Source organism: Petaurus breviceps, unplaced genomic scaffold, assembly GCF_028583685.1.
Source record: "Petaurus breviceps papuanus isolate PSGF00001 unplaced genomic scaffold, PetGlider_PUasm1.0 90750, whole genome shotgun sequence".
Taxonomy (NCBI): Eukaryota; Metazoa; Chordata; class Mammalia; order Diprotodontia; family Petauridae; genus Petaurus; species Petaurus breviceps.
In genome coordinates this window covers 11,914,651-11,935,553 of record NW_027187335.1, presented here as the reverse complement: position 1 = coordinate 11,935,553, position 20,903 = coordinate 11,914,651, and the positions used below count along the sequence as shown (strand labels likewise).

Below are 20,903 nucleotides of genomic sequence, written 5' to 3'. Positions count from 1 at the left end.
ATCAGTATGTTCTTAAGGAATTCTTTTAAACTCTCTGAGTCTGACTGGAAAAATAGGCATAATCACTTGTATTACTTACCAGAATTGCTATAGGAAAGCATTTTAAAGTGCCACACATACATTAATTACTACCATTATTGTTAATATTCTGAAAGGCAGTCAGTTGTGGTAAAGAGTGGAGGACTGGCCCTTGGACTCAGAAAAACATAGGTCCAAGGCTTGCTTCTTATTCTACTGGTCATAGCCTCAGACAACTCTCTATGATGATTAGTTGTAGAGAAGTTGCTGATTAATAGAAGAAATTTCCGTACTGGAAATTCCCTAAACCAGTGAAACCACAGGTCTGTTTTTTTTTGGGGGGGGGAGGGGGAGGGGAAGTTAGGAAATCTCTGCCTTGTTAAAATTTACTCTCTGAATAATATTCTAGTGCATGTCTTCATGTCTTCAAGGGAGTGAGAGTGGGGGAAGAAGACTTCTAAGAATCAGGGCATCTGGCTGTTCAAATCTTGTCTCTCCCACTAACTAGTTAAGTGAACTTACACAAAACTTCCGCATGTATCATAGATTTAGTGCTTTAAGGGATCTCAGAGGCCTTTCCCCTCCCTCCTCAATTTAGGTGAGGAAGTAGAAAGATTAATTCAATTGCCCAAGGTCAACCAAGTTCAGAAGGAAATTAGACTGGAAGTTTGTGTTTTATCCTTGAAGCATAGGATCCTCTAAAGGTTTTTGAAGAGCAGAGTGACGTGGTCAGATCTATGTCTTAAGAAAATTATTCTGTCAGTTGTCTGGAGTATAAATTGAGGGGAGAGACTCCAAACAAGAAGACTGATTAAGAGGTTAGTTCAATAATCCAGGCAAGAGGGAGTGAGGGTCTGCACTAGAATGGTGACTATGTGAGTGGAGGGGAAAAAAAGAGATTCAAAAGATGTTCTAGAGATAGAATCATTAAGACTTTAACTGATTGGACATGGGTGAGTGAGGGAGAGAGGAGTCTCTGAAGACTGAAGAAATCATACTTGCATTGCCTACCTCAAGGAACTGTTGGGTGACTATAATGAATATAAAACTCCATCTGAGTCGGACCTATGGGAAGTATTCCCTGTGACTTGTGGTCTCTCCTCTCTGCCTGAAGGATACCGCCTCAATGATGGATTCTGGCATGAGGTGAATTTTGCAGCACAAGAAAACACAGCAGTCATCAGTATAGATGATGTTGCTGGGGCCGAATTCCGAGTTTCTCATCCCCTGCAGATTCGTACTGGGATTTCATACTTCTTTGGGGGTGAGTAGTAACCAACATTGCCAACCTCTTGCCCCCACCTTCCTAGACACCCAGGAGAATTCACAAATAGAACGAGGTGTTTCCCCAATGTTCTTGGTCCCACGAGGTTGGGGATTTTTTTTCCCATTGCCACCTGAAGACATTCCCCTCTCTAATATATATCTCTTCCATGCTGTTTGTGTATGTGTGCATCTACAGATGTGTGTAAGGGATAGGAGGTGGGTAATGGTGGGTGCCAAATAATTTAGTCTTCCCTGCCCCTTTCCCTCCTAGGGAAGAGTGAATGGTTGCTTGTTCCAGGGTTGGTCACAGGGATGTTTGGTTGATCCAGGTTGTCCCAAACCAGCTGGTATTTGGGGCTGCCATTCCAACCAGACTGCATTCCATGGCTGTATGGAACTGCTTAAGGTGGATGGGCAGCTAGTCAACCTGACTCTGCTGGAATTCCGTCGGCTTGGAAGATATGCTGAGATCCTCTTTGACACATGTGGTATCACTGACAGGTGCACAGAAACCTCCCTTTCACAGAGGAGGCAAACTTCCCCAAACCCTCCCCCAAAGTCTCAAAATGGAAGTGATTGACCATGCTCTCTTCCTGCCCCATTCTCAAGATGCATTTCTACCACCTCCCCTTATAGGATGATTCTTCTTCTCCTGTCCTGTCCCTACTTTGAAGTGACATATGCAGGGGCCAATGGGGCATATGCCCCATTCTACCTGGGAGAGAAATGGGGGACTGGGAACCTGTCTCCCTAGTCCTTTTGGTAGGAATAAGGTAGGAACAGCAGTGGCCTGAGTTCCCAGACACTGCCACACCTTGTCTTAGCCCTGGGCAGAGTATTATTCTACCCTGGATGATTATTCTGTTTCTAGTGTGGAAAAAGTGAAGTTGTGTTGGGTGAAGGGAACCTGAGGAGAGCCTTCCCTTTCTCTTACCTTATTTCCCGTGATTACCCCCACTTTTCTTCCTGGTGCTATTCCACATCCCCAGGTGCTTCCCAAACCCGTGCGAACATGGGGGCCGATGCTATCAGTCCTGGGATGACTTCATCTGCTACTGTGACCTGACAGGCTACAAGGGGGAGATCTGCCACCAGCGTGAGCCAGGAAGGGTGGGGTGATGAGGGCATCAGAGGATGATCGGTTTCTGATGGGTAGAGCAGATGGAGAAGGGAGCTGGGAGTGCACAGGGGTGCCTGGGGATGGATAGAAGCTGTTTCTCTAGGCCCCCTCACTCTGGGCTTGCCTCTCTTATTCTACCAGCCCTGTATAAAGAATCATGTGAAGCCTATAGGCTCAGTGGCAAGACATCCGGGAATTTCACCATCGATCCTGATGGCAGTGGCCCATTAAAACCCTTTGTTGTGTACTGTGACATCCGAGGTAAGTGCATCCATCATTGAGCTAGCCAGGGAACTTGAAGTGAAATTATGGGTCAGAATAGGGAGAAAGCAGAGATGGCTATGTCCATAGGAAGTGGGGAATGGTGGCTAGTTGGGTTAGACGGGGATTAGACTGGAAGCCAGGAAGTGGATTCTGAGAGGGCAAGACAAGATTTAGTAATCCACTTTTACAGATAACTACTAGCCTTCCACCCCCTTCCAGTCCTATTCTCAACTCCACCCAGGAAACCATGTAACAGGCCCAGGCCAGAGGGCTAGAGTCCCATCCTTCTCACCTTCCAATTATTCCTCTAAAACTCTGATTGTGGGAAATGGAAAGGTATCAAGAAGCCTCATTTCCAGAGAGAGCTCACCCACTCTCACTCTCACCCCAATTCCCAGAGAACCGGGCATGGACTGTGGTACGGCATGATCGGCAGTGGACAACTCGGGTGACAGGCTCAAGCCAGGATCGCCCATTTCTTGGGGCTATCCAGTACTGGAATGCTTCCTGGGAGGAAGTCAGTGCACTGGCCAATGCCTCTCAACATTGTGAGCAGTGGCTTGAGTTCTCCTGTTATAATTCCCGGCTGCTTAACACTGCAGGTGAGAGAAGTTATAATTAAAAGAACAGTAGTACATTCATGGAGGAATCTTAGTGGTAGTCTTAGGTCAGCAGTTTCTGAACCTTTGTGTGTGTGTGGGGGGGGGGAGGGCATGGCTTTTTTTGGCAGTCTGGGGAAGCCTATGGAAGGAACTCTTCTCAGAATGACATTCTTATGTTCATAAAATAAAATATAGAGGATTACAGAGGAAACCAATTACATTAATTATGTATTGATATAATAATTATATATTGTATACAATTATGTTATTAACTATATTAGATTTACAGTTATCAAGATATTAGAAGAACAAATTCATAGACTTCAGGTTAAGAATCACTGATCTAGTTCAACCCCCTTAACTTTATAGAGGGGAAAACTGGGTGATAGAGAGGTAAAATGATTTGCTCAAAGTTTCACTGCTAGTTAGTAGCCAAGCCAGTATTAGCCCCCAAAGCACCTGATTCATGATGCTGTTGTTATTCCTTTATGTCCAGCTCATAGTGACCCCATAGACTTATCTATTGGGTTTTCTTGGTAAAGGTACTGGAGTAGTTTGTCATTTCCTTCTCCAATGTGCCTCCATTTTAACAAATGAGGAACTGAGGCAAACAGGAGTTAAGTGACTTGTCTAGGGTCACACAGCTAGTACCTGTCTGAGGCCAGATTTGAACACAGGTCTTCTTGACTCCAAGCCTAGTGCTGCATGCACTGTGTACACCATCTAGGCTGCCCGTCTGACTCCTTGTCCAGGGTTTTTTCTGCTTTCTCTCTCTTCTAGTGGAATGTTAGCAGGGGTGGTGACTGGGGAAGGGTTACTCAATATGATTAGTGACATGACCAGGAGGATAATAGGAGGGACTAAAGGAAAATTATGGAGTAAAAAAAATACATGTGTGTATATGTGTGTATGTATGTGTGTGTGTTGTGGGGAATTATGGTGGACAGAGAGAGGAGGCTTGGATGGGAATATCCAGGGAGACCAGAAGACAATAGTACCAGGAGAACTCACCCTCCCTTCTTCTCTACATCTCTAGGTGGCTACCCCTTCAGCTTCTGGATAGGTCGGAATGAGGAGCAGCATTTTTACTGGGGGGGATCTCAGCCCGGGATCCAGCGCTGTGCCTGTGGCCTAGATAAGAGCTGTGTGGATCCCACACTGTTTTGCAACTGTGATGCTGATGAGCCCCAGTGGTGAGGATGGGAGGGGGAGCTCTGAATCCTGAAGAGTCTCAGGGGCCTCCAGGGGATGCAAGGAGATTTGAAAAAGTCTAGAGCTCACTCACTCATTCAACAAGCATTCATTAAGCACTTAAATATACAATCCCTTTCCTCAAGAAGCTCAGATGCTAATAGGGGGTTAACCTGACATCCCCTGGCCTCAGTTCTCACTCTTGGTCTCCTGCCCTGTAGGAGAACAGACAAAGGCCTGCTGACCTTTGTGGACCACCTACCAGTCACGCAGGTGGTTGTTGGTGATACTAACCGATCCAACTCGGAGGCCCAGTTCTTCCTGAAGCCTCTTCGCTGCTATGGCGACCGTGAGTGACAGGCCCGAAAATGGGCATTTCTTTAGCTCCAAGCTGTCTGACCCAAGTTTTCTCCATGGTCTCCAAGTTCTCCTTTTGTGACTTTTATTTCTTTGCCCAACATCCCCTGTCTTTTCTGTATCTTCTTCCACTGATACCTTTCCCATCTCTGGGGCCCTCCATCCCAAATAGAAGCCTATTTCTGCCCATATATTGAAGACACTGTGCTTTGATGGCCTCCATCCTCCCAGTCCCCCACCATTCCCCCCTTCCCCCACAGTTTCTCCTTTGACTCTGGTGTCTCTATCCCCCTTCCCTTATCCTCCATGTCCTTCTCACTCTTTGTAGTCCTCTCTTATCCTTTGAGATTCACATATTTCCTAAAAAACTCTGATGGTTCCCTGTTACATCGCCACTGTGCTTTCCTCTCTGTGCCTCTCAGGGAACTCCTGGAATACCATCTCTTTCCACACTGGTGCTTCGCTTCTCTTCCCTCCCATCCGTGCCAACTACAGTCTTGATGTCTCTTTCTATTTCAAGACCACAGCGGACTCAGGTGTCTTCCTAGAGAATAAGGGAGGCCGCCCCTGCCAGTGGCGACGACCATACCTTCGGGTAGAACTCAACAGTGAGTGGGTTATGATATAGGAGGAGATATATGAAGAATATAGGGAGAGATGCAGAAAACAAGGACAAGGATGGTGTTAGGAATATGATTGAGGCCTTGGGGAAAGACTGGGTGGGATGTATAATAAGGGGAAAAGGAGTTTACCATCAGAAAAGGATTTAGAGATTATCTACTCCATCTTTTTGATGTATGAGAAGCAACATAAAATTGTGAGGTGCCAATGCCTCAAGAGATGTTAATATCTCACCCAACTGTGACTATTACATACATGACAATAATTGTTGTATTGGTAACGTTGATTGAGAAAATACTTGACTGGATAGGGATCTCCTGTAATAATTTTGACTTAGAAGTTGACAACCAAGGATCGGGTCCCCATTTTAGAGATGAGGATAAATTGACATTTTAAAGATGAGAAGAAATTGGCCAATTTTGGACCCAACTCTTATGGATCAGAGACTGATCCAAAATAACAAAAGGGAAATTAAATTGCACTTAGCTCTAGATAGAGCTATGCCAAGATAGGGAAGGTTGGGGGTCTAGGTTTATGAATACATCTGGGAGGATTTTGTGGGGTGTTTAGAGAGGTTAAGGGGTGAACATATTGATGAAATCTTCAGGGATCTGGGGGAGAACCCTACAGGTTGGAATTGGAAGGGGATCAAGAGATGTGTGGTTATGCTCCCTTCCTCTTCTCCCCATGCTCTAGCCTCTCGAGATGTAGTTTTTGCCTTTGATGTGGGAAATGGTGATGAAAACCTCACAGTCCATGCTTCAGACATAGAATTTAATGATGATGAGTGGCACCTGGTCCGAGCTGAGATCAATGTGAAACTGGCCCGGCTCCGAGTTGACCATCGACCTTGGGAGATTCGGCCAATGCCCCTCCAGACCTACATCTGGCTAGAGTATGACCGGCCTCTTTCTGTGGGTGAGCAGGGATCCCCGTTTCTAGAACTAAAGTAGTCTCTTATCTTGTTCATAAAGAAGCCATCGTCCTGCTCTATATTTTCTAGTAGTTCAGTTCCTAGACTCCTCTGTTTATGACTAGCCAAAGTCCCTTCTCATTCACTAGTAGTAGGGTCCTTCCTTTCATATCCCCTCTGTTCTCCAGTCACCAACTCCAATCCTCTTAGAAGATGAAAGAACCATAGATTTAGCTATGGAAGAGAAGTCAGATATCATCTAGTCCAATTATTTCATCTTATAGATAGGAGACTCAGATCCAGAGAGGTTATGGTATTTGCTCAAAGTTCCATGGGTAGTCAGATCTGGGACTGGCTCCCTTTCTTCTGACTCCAGATGCAGCTTTCGTTGCATAGTATCACATTGCCTTCTCTTGATCCTTTCCCTTTCCTGTCCACCTTGTGAAGTCATATGGGTCCCACAAAATCTATGAATCATTTTTCAGATTTACTCAAGAGGACCAGCCCATAATTCTTTGTAAAATTCAATTTATATGTAGAATTGGAGCAATTTTAACCCCTATGACTCTGCTGCCTTTGCTACATCCCTGGAGGAGGGTAGTAACCACCAGAATATTTCGAGCTTTGGATACCTGGGGCAGCTCTTTTTTCTGGAACACAAGCCACAGGTGGGATAGCTAGGTGGCACAGTGGAAGGCCACTGGGCTAGGAACCAGGAAGATTCATCTTCTTGAATTCAAATCTGACCTCAGACACTTACTATCTGTGTGACCCTGGGTAAGTCATTTAACCCTCTTTGCCCCAGCTTTCTCATCTGTAAAATGAGCTGGAGAAGGAAATGGCAAACCACTTCAGTATCTTTGTCAAGAAAATCCCAAATAGGGTCACAGAGAATTTGGACATGCCCAAACAACAACAACAAACCACAGATGGGTTTTTATAAGGGCAGAGCTGTTTACAAATATGTGGAAAATGATCCATGAAGTTAATGGACATTAACTAGCTAGTTAATTGGCTAGTCTGGCTGACTGGCAATAAACTTCCTAGTCCTAGCTAAGAGAAGCAGGCCCAGGATCCATGAGGCTAGACTGGCATCTTTGGCCAGGAGAGATATTGAAGCAGTTAGGTGCCACAGTAGATAGAGTGTTAGGCTTGGAGTCAGGAAAATGTAAGCTCAAATCTAGTCTCAGACACTTACTAACTATGTGATCCTGGATAAGTCATTTAACCTCCCTCAGTCTGTTTCCTCATCTGTAAAATGGGGATAATAGTGTTACCCATCTACCAGGGTTGTTGTAAGGATAGTATTTATAGAGCACTTTTAAACCTGTTATTATTATATAGTTATTTCCTTTCCCAGTTTTCTATTGGACTCTTCTTTGTAGGTCAAATCAAGTCCTCCATTCTGCCCTTCTATAACTCAGCTATAGTTTGTCCCATATGTAGTCACTGATATACCATATCTTTAGAATAGAAAGAATCCTAAGAGTTCATCTGATGCAGTCCTCTCATTTTACAGATAAACTGAGATCCATAGAAATTAAGTGACTTCCCCAAGGTCACACAGTTAGCAAGTAGTAGAACAGGGATCTGGACCCTGATTCTCTCATTCTAAAGCCAGTGCTGTTTTTACGACACCAGTCTAGCTTTCCATGATGATTATTTCCATTAGCTGCTCATGAGGCTTCAGCTCAATTAATTACCAAGGCTCTCTGGGAATATTCAGAGGAATATAAACCACATATGCTTAATTTTTTTTCTATGTTTCTGTCCCAGAAGCACAGAAGTATCTCATCGGGCCACTTCCCTTTCTCTACTCCTAGCTCACCCTTCCTTCCCAATCTGAACACTTCCAGGTTTTATCATGATTTTTGCTCCTATAGGCTCAGCAGAGCACAAAAGGCGTCCCTTCCTGGGCTGCTTACGGGCAATGCGCCTAAATGGAATTACCTTGAACCTGGAGGGCCGTGCCAATGCCTCGGAGGGCACCTCAGCCAACTGCACAGGCCGCTGTCTTCACCCGAAGCTCCCCTGCTTTCATGGTGGACGGTGTGTGGAACGGTACAGCTACTATACGTGTGACTGTGATCTCACAGCCTTCGAAGGGCCCTACTGCAATCATGGTCAGTGGAGAGGGTGAGGTTGGGATCTTGGGGGAGGTGAGGCAGCCACAGAGGACTGGACAGGAGGAGAACACATAGACAAGCATCCTTTTTGAGAATTGAGTGGAGGGAGTTAACACCACCCCCAGAGTGGGCTATTTCTCCTGGGCTCCATGCTCTAGGGAAACCTGTTATAGCAATCTGGTGACATCGTAGCAGTGAGTTGGGGGTGGGACAATAAATTGTTCCCCTAAAAAGCCTAAAATCTCATATCCCCATCCCCCAACAAATACATATTTTCAATTTCACCATCACCAAGGCAAAGGAGTAGGACTGGGGCTTATGCAGTGTGATTGTATCTCCCCTAGTCTACCTTTGAGGGGCCATTGGGGTGGAGTAGGGTGAAGTGGGATGTAAATTAATAGTGATGTAAGTAGGAGGGGATCGTTACTGAAGGCAGAGAAAGGGGAGAATTAATATGTAGAAGGACATGAGGGGACACAAAAAGGAAAGGTAGAAAGACTAAGAGAATTAAAATAGAGGTGGGCCATTAGAAGGATCTTGATTTAATGAGCATGGCTTCCTGTGCTGCATGATCTGGGGCCTCTGACATGCCACCTGTCCCTAGACATCGGTGGGTTCTTTGAGGAAGGCACCTGGGTGCGCTATAACCTGCAGTCAGCCCTCCGCTCCGCTGCTCAGGAGTTCTCTCACATGCTGAGCCGCCCAGTGCCTGGCTATGAACCTGGCTATGTCCCTGGCTATGACACCCCTGGTTACGTGCCTGGATATCACGGTCCTGGTTACCAGCTTCCTGACTACCCTCGGCCTGGGAGGCCAGTGCCAGGTTATCGGGGGCCAGTCTACAATGTCACTGGTGAGGAGGTCTCTTTCAGTTTCAGTACTACCTCTGCCCCAGCCATCCTCCTCTATGTTAGCTCCTTTGTCCAGGACTACATGGCTGTGCTGATCAAGGAGGATGGTGAGTTCTCTGTGGGCATACTGCATGTCCCTCAGTTAATTCCAGATGCTCCCTAGTGCCTCCAGTCATTGCCATGTCCAACCCAAGGACCAATTTCCCCCTTCTCCCTAGGCACTCACAGGGGATAGGGATAGCAGGGCATGGGGAGGGTGTTGGCTACCCACGTTGGGGAAATGGTGTTATGTTGGTAGCTCCCCTCCCCTGCAGGGACCCTGCAGCTGCGCTACCAGTTGGGGACTAGCCCTTATGTGTATCCACTGACTACCCGGCCAGTCACTGATGGTCAGTCCCACAGCATCAATATCACCCGTGTCTACAGAAGCCTCTTTATCCAGGTAGGTAAAGGAGGAGGGGAGTGTTATGGAGGATAGCAAAGCAATAACTGCAGGCCTAGGGCAGGGATCAATTAAGGAGAATCTTTCCAGTGGGTAGGCATTAGTCTCATCATCATCTGGATGAAGTCAGGGGTGTCTATTTGATATCCCCTGAGATCATGTGTATTTTATTTGCTGTATTCCAGGTGGATTATTTCCCATTGATGGAACAGAAATTCTCATTGCTTGTGGATAGTCAGTTGGACTCACCAAAGGCCTTGTACCTGGGGCGTGTTATGGGTAAAGTGTTATGGAGACTTTGCAGTTAGGAAATGGATGGTCAGGGAGCTAAGACTAAGAAATCTTGGGAACCTGGGAAAGGAGTCACAACTAATAAAGAATGAGTTATAAAGAGACCAGGGAGAAGAGGCATGACGAAGGTAGGGCAGCAGGGGCCTTGTCCCAAGGCAACAAAGTTTAGGGGGCTGATAGCATTGATGCTCCTCTGATAGCATAAAAATCAATCAGTTTAGCACCTAATTTGCAAGAAAAATTAGTTAAAATACAAAGTTGCCTGAAGGTGCCTCCTTCTTCTTGCTCCTATACTCCAGGTAAGCCCCACATGTCCACCATAGTAGTGCACTTATTGGGTTTGGGGGTCTCTGCCCAAAGGGTATGTTGTCCGTGGGGTTGTCTCTTCACCCTCCAACTGAATTTGCCTTTAAAAGTGGATTTGAGGGTGTTTTTTTTTTGATCAGTGCTGAGTCTGAAAAACACTAGTTACAAGTCTCCCAGGAAGTGACCGTTGCCCTCCTTTCATTGGAGATTTGCCCCTTTCTTTTTGTCAACTTCCAGAGACAGGAGTGATTGATCCCGAGATCCAGCGCTACAACACACCAGGCTTTTCAGGTTGCCTCTCGGGTGTTCGTTTCAACAATGTGGCCCCACTCAAAACCCATTTCCGGGGTCCCCGTCCATTTTCCCGTGAGATTTCTGAAGCCCTTCGTGTTCAGGGGGATCTGGCTGAGTCTAACTGTGGTGCTATGCCACATTCTGGCCTTGAGGTGCCACCTGAGCTTGATCCGTGGTACCTGCCACCAGGTATGTGTCCCAGGGCAGGGGAGAGTGGAAGGGGCTTCCTCCTGAGAAGGAAGGATAGTGTCCAACCCTAGGCTTCCTAGTGACTAGGCATCACATCCCCTTACAGATTTCATCTACTATCATGATGATGGCTGGGTCGCTATCATCATAGGCTGTGAGTAGTGGTTACTTGTTTCAAATACTCTCTCTAACGCATTCCCTGTTACTTAGTGCACATAACCTGAAGGTCTGGGGATTGGTCACACAGAGAGAGGCTAGAGAGGGCTGCAGTAAACATTCAGACAGTGGGATCATTTGAGGGCTGGGGACTTTTAAAGCATGTGAAGATTTATTATTAACCCTTACTGCTCAGATGAAAACCATTTCTACCTAGGAGTGGGATGGCACGGACTAAGAAGCTGAAATGGGGTGTAGAGTTTAGGGTGAACACCAGAAGTTGGGGAATGAAGACATTAAGCCTCTAAATGCAAGGTAGTCGGTTCCTCCAAGAGTTAAGGAATGGTTACACATAGTTTTAGCGCAGGTCGATTATACCCATATAAAAGGCCCATGACCCACAATCATCTTTTCCTTTTCTGCCAGTTGTGGTGACCCTCTTGCTGCTGGGGCTGGTGGGACTGTTGGTCCTCTTCTACCTGCAAAATCACCGATACAAGGGTTCTTACCACACCCATGAGCCCAAAGCCACTCATGATTACCGTGCTGCTAGCAAGACACCTTTACCCCCTGCTACTCCTGCCCGGGCCCCTGTCCCCCAGCCCCCAGCCCCGGCAGTTGCCACTCGGGACCAGAACCTACCCCAGATTCTGGAAGAGGCCCGTTCTGAATAAATCAGAGGGCTGGGATGAAATCCTTCTCCCTAGACCCAGACATCCTCTTCCCTTTGTTCTCACCCCCTAATCAAGGGCATCAGGACTCTGGCCCTGAGCTGGCTCTGTCCAACTAGGGGAAACCTCTTCCTGCCCACTTTCATTGGCAGAACTACAGTTGGGACCAAAGGGAGAAGCAGAGCTTCACTGCCTCGAGCCAAATGCCCATCCCTTCCCTTCCACCCACCTTCCCCCAACCCCCACTCACTCAGGCTTCTGGCCCAGTGCCTGCCTGGCAGGAGATGTTTGGGGTGGAGATGGGCATAGGCACCTCCTACCATCTCTGCCCTTGCCCCATAGCCAGCTGCTACAAGAGATTAACAACTGTGTGCAGGGGGGAGATTATCTGCTTCCCCCCCACAGACAATCTCAGCAGGGACAGATATGGGGGTTACCTAGGACGTGGGGGGAGGAGGCTGCTAAACCATTTCCCCAAGCCTCCCCTCTGTCCTGCAGGATGCCTAAGGCTTCCAGCATAGTAGGGAGTGAGGAACACTCCCTTCCCAAACCTGCCTCCCCCCCTTTTTAATGAGTCTACAAGGCTTCAGCTTAGCACCTTAGCACCCCTGCTACTTCATATGCTTCAGTCAAAGCCATAAGCCAAAACATGCAAGGTAGAGAAATTTAGGCAGACCCTTTAATAACCTTATATTCCCCTCCCACTTTCCCAAGGATGTGCAATAACTTGGTGTCTGCTTAAAGGCCCATACCACTCTCCAATGCATGAGGAGCACCCCTCCCTCCTATGCTCAGATGCTGCTTCATGTGCCCAGGAGATCATGTTCTTTATACATTTTTTGTTGCAAAGTCTCTCCAGAAGATCTCTATATTGCAGTAATTTTTTAAATTCTTGGTTTATATATAAAAACAAAAACAAATGCAGTCAAGTGTTCTGTCCCATGTTGTATTTATGTTGGATGCCTCCAAAGTTCTGCTGGTCACTCCCCCAACTTGGACCTCTCCTGTCCATACTAAGATCCTATTGTGTTGACAGACTCAGACAGCTGTTCCAATAAAAGAAAGTGACAGAGCTGGTCTTCGTGTGGTGGCAGATGAAATAGTTGTTGGGGAGAGGAGTGGGAGCAGGATGAAGTGCATGAAAGTGGGGAGGGCTGAATCCAGGACCCCTTTCAAGCAGGTCATTGATCCTGTCAGAGCTCTGACTGGAGACCCAGTTCCTATAAATCTCTTGAGGACTTGGGACCTTACCCAGGGCAGAGGATGCTGGGATCCACCACTCTGAGCTGTGCACACATTTCTGTTTCCTCTCAGATAAAAAACAAATTGCTCACCTTACTACACAAAATGGTTTCTACCACTTTATTCTGATGAGGGGATCACAAGCCACAGGATTTTAAAGTGCGTGAGATTCACTGGCAACAAAGCCACACTGACATCAAGCCTCCCTGCCCCATTCCTGATAATAGGGAGGAAATTCAAACAGAGATTGTGGGTAGCAGAGAATACTAAGGATGTAAGAAGGATTGAATGAGATAAGAGGGATAAAACCCACTGACTCTGAAAACCAGAGAAAGCCTGAAAGAAGTGTGGTAAAAGTCCCTCCAATCCTGAACACATCACAAAAACCTTAGCCCACCCCTTCCTCTTGGCCAGAATATAGCCACAAAGATCTGGAGACCATCCCTCAAAAATCCACTCTAAAAGAAATAAATTGAGCTGTTCAGGCTTTCTGAACTGATGCCAAATGTCTCTGGTTTTCCCTTCTAATCTATGAGCAATTCAGTGCCCATAGCAGTTTGTGGCAGTGGGAAAGGGAGTGTTCCCTTCATCACACAGCAGGAGTAGACTTCAGAATCACTGCTGAGGCTGACTGGCTAAACAGCTGGCCCCTGCCAAAAGCTGGCTAGGAATGTCTGAAGAGCAGCTGGAGATGGGAGTGAGAAAAGGGGGCAGATGGCCAGCTGAGCTGGCTGGGAAACTTCTTTGAGAATCTCCATAGAAAGGATGGTAGCCCTTGGCTAACATGGCTCAGGAGGAACTCCACCCCAACCTAATGTGACATGCCTAGGGGTATAAGGACAGGCAGAGTACGATCAGTCCAGATCAAGGAGAAAGGCACTTACTCCCTAAAGAGACAGCAAAGCCTAGCACCCTCGTTCTAGACACTCCCTAGGCCAGTCTGGACTTGCCCATGTCCTTTCCACCTAAGCACAGGCACTCCCCAGCTCCCTGCCAGCTCAGCAAACCTGCCAGACACAGATTTTCTTGGTTGGCCCCATTCTCAACATGACTAGACCCCTCTGTCAACACAGCTACTCAGCTCCCCAGGGGAACTCAATGGAAGGAGAGCAACGTCCCTCTCCTCAGAAACTAGGTTTAGGGTGGGATCCCAGGGACCACAATTTAATCCCCATACCTTCAGGTCTTCTAAAGGAAACAGTTAAAGTGCTTTGCTGGAAAGTTTCCTTAGAGAGGGCCCAGCTGCCTCTACACTTAAAAGTGGCAGAAGGTCCAGTAGCCCCACATCCATGCATTGCCAGTTTATAATTACATGTATGGTCATCTCTACACACATGCATTTTAAGCCCCCAGCCCGTTCTGCTACATACCTACCAATACCAAACAGAAGGTGCCAGAATCAGGAAAGCAAATTATATCTGCATCCTCTATATCCTACTCCCCTACCCCCAATCTGTACCTGGGACGTTCCCCTGAAGGGATATTTGACAGTGGCCCCTTTAGTCTGGTGTAGGGGTGGGGGCAGGGAGGTGAAGGAAGCTAGAACAAAATAAGTACTGCACACACATACACACACACACACACACACACACACACACAGATACCCCTCCCACTCTTCAACATTTCAGCAGCATGACACCTCTAAGGGCCTGATAGGTGGTGAAGGAGGTCCCAAGGGACCTAAAATTCCTTCCTGGAAATTTGAAAATACCAGCCCATTTGCAAGGACAAAATCTTCTTCAAACGCTCCTGTCCCTAAAGCCCTGGGATCTTAGCTCCTGCCTTTAGCACGTTCTCCTTCCGTGAACAGTGAAAGGAGAGAACGAAGGCCCTTTCATGTCTAGCCTAATTAGTCAAAGTAGCAACAGTTCATGCTTTTCTTGGCAATTTCTGACTGTTGATCAGATTTAGTAAACCTCTGCCACTGGACAATGGGGAAGAAAGTTAAGAGGGAGTGAGAAGACTCAGCCCCCCAACTTAAATTCAGTCTATGCTGTCAGGACACACTTTGCCATTAACTCACATTCAAATGCCTCTGGTCCCCAATCCTATTCACTACTAGCACCCTTCCCAGGTTCCAGTGTCAGAGATGGTGCCAGAGACCTAACTATATGAAGGGCCTTGATTTAGGGATCTAAGATAAGATGGTGGCTTTGCTGACTTTCTAGTCCCCAGATACTGCCCTGGGTCTGGCCCCCAGCACAGAGAGCTAACAGGAAACCAAGTTATCAGATATCAGCCCCTAACTTTACTGTTTGCCTCTGAGCTGGAAGGACACACTCTCCCACTTCCCTGTCTTTGTCTCTCTCCTTCCTGAATCCAAGCCCTAAATGCTCCTGGATTTCACTGAGACAACTTCTCCCCCACTGCCCATAGCTGAGGCTTCACTACAAAGGGCGTAAGAAGAGAGAGGGTTTCTGGGTATAGGAGACAGTGCAGGAGACTTAAGCAGCCATGATGTGAGCATAAAAGCAGAGGCAGCGCTGCTAGAGGCACTGGAGGTTGGGGCACAGGAAGACTAGAGGACATCTGTCTCCCTCTCAATTCCCACATACTTGAGGGCATCAGCTTGGCTGTACCTGTCAAGGAAGAAAGACAGGTGTTTGGTTAATACCAGGACTTCTGTGCTTGACAAGACAAGCCCCCAATCTTCTTTCCCTTTCCAATTTCCAAAAGTCCCTTTCCAGCCTTATCACTTTGCTAACGTTTCTTCTGAGATAAAGCATGAGAGCTAAAGATAAGAGGGGATGAGGCCATGATCTCTCCTCCCCAGTCCTCAGCTCCTCCAGATTCACCTCTCATGCTACATATGAAGCATGTCTCTATTAATGGCCTCACCTGTAATCAAAGAAGAGTTCTTCCCCAGCCTGAATTGCTCTTTTGGCAAAGATTCCTATCCGATGATCTCCATTCACCATCACCACTGAAATAAAACAAACCAGTGGCTATTCTTGTGGCTCTTGGCTAACTTTAGGCCAATTCCTCCAGCTTTTAAGTGAGCTAAAGGAAATATTCTCACTCTCTCTGTCTTCAAGTTCTGCAGATGGTTCCTCAAAGGGAAGACTGATCCTACAGTCTAATCTTAAGCACCTCACCAAGTCAAGACATGGCCAATGAGGTATCTGTTCTCAAGTGACCTTAGATTTTTTTTTTATCCTGAACAGAGTTTTGAGATGGACTGGGGTAGAAATGACATGTGTCCATGGGAGAGGGATCTTTCTAAATGGACAAACTAAAGAGTGATAAAAGCCCTTCTGGGAAGGAAAGAATTCTCTCAAATACTGGTACTGCCATATATATCAAAAGAAAAGGGTCCACGTGGCCTAGAACTCAGTGTGTCCCACTATCTACCTCATAACCTTACCTTTGGCATAGCAATTAGGATTCACTGAGTGGTTTGCAAATCGAATTTTATTTCCTTTCCGGGTGGCATCCACCACAAAATCTGTAGGAGATAAACAAAGAGAAGGCATGGGTTCATCATTGTCCTCCATAAAAAGAACAACCCTTAGGGTCTTTTACATTTAGGTCTCAAGTAACTTCCCCAAAGCAGCAGAAATTTAGATTCAATGTGAATTTCACACAGAGGTGAGCCTCTCACGATGAGAGAAGGCATCCTACTTTTTCTGCAATGCTTTCCAGGTTACTGCTTTTCTCACTTTAAATCCCTGAGATCCTTACTCATGGTAGTGAGGCTTCTACTGTAACACAGATATAATCAGATGCTGGCACCACACACACAATTGGGGAAATGTTTGTTTTATCCAGAGCTGGTGAGTTTTGGCATTGTGCTATACCAACTGAATCATATCAAGACCTTTTCCCAATCTGCTCTCTGTGAGGGTAGGACTGTGACTAGACCATAGACTGAGAGGGAGAAGAGCTGGCCCCAAATCATTAAGGATGAGTGGTGACAAGGTCCCCTACCATTGTTGAGGTTGAAGAGAAAGCTGGACATGTACTTGTCATAGACTTTTCCCCGCCGGTCAGCCTCATCCTGAGAGATAAGCTAGAGACAGGAAGAGTGAAAAGTAAGGATGTAAACTGGGACGCCTGCGCAGGACAACTCCGCTTCAGTGAAGAAGGCGTCAGGGATATACACAAGGAACCGGAATCCTAGAGAGCCACAAGGAGCTATTGCTTAGGGTGATTCCACTCCCCACCTAGGCCACCTAACAGTAACATTAGTGAGCCTATCTGACACCTCCCACCACTCTTGCTGTGCGAGCCGGTTGCTTTGGAGTTGATGAACAGTGGTTTGTTTCAGGGCTGCAGATGGTTCACTGGAATCCCTAAGAGAGGCCACATGAGAGCTGAACTGAGATATTTAGGGAGTAATTCATAGTTGCCCAACCCACAGAAAAAGTAGGGGGTGTTATCAGCCTCACCCACTGTGAGAATTTGAGTCAAACCTGCAGAGCTCACCTCACCACAATATTCAGAAATGAATTCATTCTTCTGTACAGACTCCTTGATGAAAGTGCCCCATCCAGCCACATCTGAGGGGGCCAGCAGCAGGTGCTAGGGAGGAGGCAATGAGACCTCAGGCTACATGGCAGGCATTGTGGGGAAGGGCAGGGGGTTGTGACATAGGGGACAGCACTGGGCAACTGTTGAAAGGATTTGAAAGACACAAACCTATCCTATTCTGTGTGGAGGACAAGGAGGAAGAGCAAACAAAATATGAGAGGAGTGAGTTCTTTTACCCCACAACTGGAGGTGGGGGTGGGTTTCTTTACTTATGAGGCCATAAGAATCTAATGCCATCTGTGAAGCAAAAACAGAAGGCATAAGCAAGACCCCACCTCTTTGTTCCCCTCAGTTTAGTCAACTAAATGGACTGGATCTCTGAATGATTCCCCACTTTGGGAGAAAGGAAATAAAGAGAATAAATGGCTTTAAACATCAACTTCTGAGGTATGGAAGCTAACAAAGCAGGATGCTCCAGGGAGTTGAGAAAGGAAAGCTTTTAGAAACCATTCCCCTGGGGTGGCCAGGTAGCACAGCGAGTAAGAGCACCGGCTCCAGTGTTGAGAAGACCTGGAGATTGAATCCCGGGCTCAGACACTTAGCATCCACCCAGCAACACCTGGCCGTGTAACCTTGAGCAAGTTACTTAACCCCAATTGCTTAGGGGCAGCCAGGTGGCTCAGCGAGTAAGAGCACTGGCTCCAGTGTCGGGATGACCTGGATCAAATCCGGGCTCAGATACTCAGCACCACACCCAGAAATGATAACTGGCCGTGTAACCTTGAGCAAGTTACTTAACCCCGATTGCTTTAAAAAAAAAAAAAAAGAAACCATTCCCCTTCTCTCCCCATGCAAGCCCAGCCCCTGAAGAGTCAGTCCACAGAGCCCACACCTTCTTAAGACCACGCTGGATGCTACAATTCTTGCAGGAGACCACCTTGCAGTCCCAGTGCTCTGAGGCCCCACAGGTGAGACACAAGTCGGGGTCACATTCCCGAACAGCGAGGTAGCAGGGACATTGTTTGGTGTTACACTGGGTCTTGCAGCGGCAGCCTGGGAATCGGTTTTGACCTGAGAGGAGCAAGGGAAGAGCTGCTGGGATCAGCCAGACTACTGTATAAAACCTGAGAAAACATGACCCTCTCTGGAGTTTTGGTGAGAGAGAGTGGGTGGCTCACAGGGCAGCAGTGAGGCAGATGGGATGGCTTTGGCTTGAGGACGCTGTGGGTGCATCCCCCATTCCATAAAGCATCGTGGCTAAGAGAAGGAACAGTGCGGCGTAGTGGGAAGAGTGCTGGCACTGGAGTCCAAGGACAAGGGTTTGAAGCCCAGCGTTGCTGTTTCCCTGCCTGTGTGACCTTGTGTATGGCCCTTCTTCCTGGGTATCAGATGTGTCCTCATTTATAAAATAAGGGAGCTGAATTATATAATTTTTCAGTTCTGTGATCTAGCATCTATGTGTGGGGCAATACAAAGAAAACTGGGCTTGGAGTCAGAGGACCTGAGTTCAAATCCTGACTTTGCTCTTATAGCCTGCATGGCCTTGGGTGAATCATTTTTACCTTTCTGGGCCTCAGTTTCCTCATCTGTAAGTGAAGGAACTGGCCTCGGTGACCTTAAAGGTAATTCTAGTCCTAAATTTATGATTCTATGATTTAGACCTCCTTGACCAAATGTCTAAAGAGAGTGTGTTCTTAGCTCATTTTCCAGTGTCATCTTGTTCTTTGCTTGCGAGGACTGGGAAGGTGACTGGATATACCCTGGAACGAACACAATCAGTGCTCCTCACTGGCAAATCCCTGCCTGAAGAGCAAGTATCATTTTGACAGTACCATGCATCCTCTCTGCTCCCCGCTCTCCTCCACCTACTGCTCTACCCAGAATGATCTGCTGTGGCTCAGATGTGTATCTGCTGTGGGCAGAAGGTACTCATTTCTCTAACTGCCTGGCCCCCAAGCTCTGCAGGTTTTGGCTTTGCTATCTATATCAATCATCCCACTGTGGTCAGAACTGATGGTAAACTACGCCAACAAGGGACAGGGTGGTGGAGGGGGAAGAAGCACTGTGGGGAGAGGTAAGGGAAAGGACTATGCAAGCAACCTATCCTCCCTCCCTTACCCACCCTCCACTCTGTGCTGTCACCAGGTCCCTGTCTCCTACCAGATTATATTAAAATGAATTAATTTTAATTAGATTATAAACATACAAACTTGAACTTAAAATTTTATAAAAATGCCCTGTGAAAATACCAAGACCCCCAAAAGGGGGAGTGGAATACATTGAACAAGAAGTATCCAGAGTCCCCATCTCACCACTTGAAGGTAAAACAGGGAAGGGCAGGCAAGTCCTGTAGACCTGCAAAGTCAAGGCTTTCCAGTGACTTTCAGTCCCTTGTTGACCCCAGGCAGAATGCCTGACATATGCCAAATCGTGAATGTGAAAGGGTCCAGAGGCAGCTCAGAGATCGTGGAAAGGAAGGGAAAGCTAGGATATGTGTGTGCCAGTGGGGGTATGGGCAGTGCAGGCTTACAGTCTGGGTTGCACTGGCAGAACTTCTCACAGAAATTTTGGGTCATGATGCAGGGGCAGGTGCTGTCGCAGGGACGGTCTGGATGGTCACAGGGTTGGTAGTTGTACACCTGTGTGGCGGAGTTATCTAGGAGATAGGGAATAGGCCAGTAACACAGCTGTGACTATGCTTTCTGCCCCTCTTCCCAGTTCCCAATATCGTAATCCAAAGAGACAGGGGCAGCTACAGCCTTGGAGAATTCAATTTAATTCAACAAACATCTATTACATATGTACTATGGGTAGAAGGCACTGTGCTAGCGACACAAAGACAAAAACTAAAATAGTGCCTACTCTCAAGGAATTTATATCCCATTGTATGCCCCTACCCTTGAGGTAAGAAGAAATCAAAAGTAAGGGTAACTTGCAGATGGCTTTGGAATATGAAGGGGAGGAAGAAGAGACCAAAAATTACAAAGCATCTATTTAAAAATGAGAGTTAGACCCTGGCAGATACCACACCACCAAAGAGAAAAAGGCCACGGCATCAACTCCTAGCAAGGCTGTGGCCTTCTCAGCTGCAATGAGAAGCTGAGCTCCTCTGAACAACTGCAGAGAAACCTGCCATCTGTGGGAACTGCTCAGGGTCTGCAAGTGCAGCTGCCTAAGGGGTGATGTGGGTGGGTGGCCACATGAGAGGCTGATGACTGAACTGATGGAAGAAGGCTGAGAGACAACATACCTTTCTTGAGCTGAATCTTCCTGCAGTGTGCAGCCCATAGCCTGGAAGAAAAAGATAGAAGGAGTAGGGTCTGGGCCATAGTCTTGAGGGGCTCTGGAAATGCAGCTGAATAAAACACAACCTACTCTGAGACACTGTGGTTTGACAACTAGGGTCTGCCTGTGGAAATCAGACATGAGGCCTGGGCTCTAGCACATGAAAACTAGAGACCTTGATTTAGCCTCTGCTGACTGATGAATAAAAAACCAAGATAAATCAAAAAA

The 20,903-nt window shown here is 47.0% G+C and overlaps 2 protein-coding genes across 3 annotated transcripts in view; one reads left to right on the top strand and one right to left on the bottom strand.

Annotated features, from left to right (window-relative positions):
* CNTNAP1 (contactin associated protein 1) overlaps window positions 1-12,751 on the top strand; it is a 17,743-nt gene extending 4,992 nt beyond the window's left edge. Inside the window, exons 9-24 of the mRNA XM_069067624.1 lie at window positions 1,133-1,282; window positions 1,614-1,785; window positions 2,274-2,380; window positions 2,546-2,665; window positions 3,067-3,270; window positions 4,307-4,463; window positions 4,683-4,810; window positions 5,241-5,426; window positions 6,136-6,357; window positions 8,236-8,475; window positions 9,083-9,436; window positions 9,644-9,771; window positions 9,957-10,050; window positions 10,606-10,851; window positions 10,958-11,005; window positions 11,434-12,751. Coding sequence (XP_068923725.1) covers window positions 1,133-1,282; window positions 1,614-1,785; window positions 2,274-2,380; window positions 2,546-2,665; window positions 3,067-3,270; window positions 4,307-4,463; window positions 4,683-4,810; window positions 5,241-5,426; window positions 6,136-6,357; window positions 8,236-8,475; window positions 9,083-9,436; window positions 9,644-9,771; window positions 9,957-10,050; window positions 10,606-10,851; window positions 10,958-11,005; window positions 11,434-11,681 — 2,804 coding nt within the window. The 3' untranslated portion in view covers window positions 11,682-12,751. The remainder of the gene's footprint in view (window positions 1-1,132; window positions 1,283-1,613; window positions 1,786-2,273; window positions 2,381-2,545; window positions 2,666-3,066; window positions 3,271-4,306; window positions 4,464-4,682; window positions 4,811-5,240; window positions 5,427-6,135; window positions 6,358-8,235; window positions 8,476-9,082; window positions 9,437-9,643; window positions 9,772-9,956; window positions 10,051-10,605; window positions 10,852-10,957; window positions 11,006-11,433) is intronic.
* The window catches only part of EZH1 (enhancer of zeste 1 polycomb repressive complex 2 subunit), a 43,252-nt gene continuing 33,816 nt past the window's right edge, over window positions 11,468-20,903 (bottom strand). The window contains exons 14-21 of one of the 2 annotated variants that reach the window (XM_069067626.1): window positions 20,641-20,681; window positions 19,921-20,046; window positions 18,283-18,461; window positions 17,346-17,441; window positions 16,848-16,929; window positions 16,285-16,365; window positions 15,759-15,843; window positions 11,468-11,486 (exon numbers count right to left, since the gene is read on the bottom strand). In XM_069067626.1, the coding sequence (XP_068923727.1) occupies window positions 11,483-11,486; window positions 15,759-15,843; window positions 16,285-16,365; window positions 16,848-16,929; window positions 17,346-17,441; window positions 18,283-18,461; window positions 19,921-20,046; window positions 20,641-20,681 (694 nt within the window). In that variant the 3' untranslated portion in view covers window positions 11,468-11,482. Of the gene's footprint in view, window positions 11,487-13,026; window positions 15,500-15,758; window positions 15,844-16,284; window positions 16,366-16,847; window positions 16,930-17,345; window positions 17,442-18,282; window positions 18,462-19,920; window positions 20,047-20,640; window positions 20,682-20,903 lie in introns of those variants that run through there. The other variant, XM_069067625.1, reaches the window with a different exon arrangement.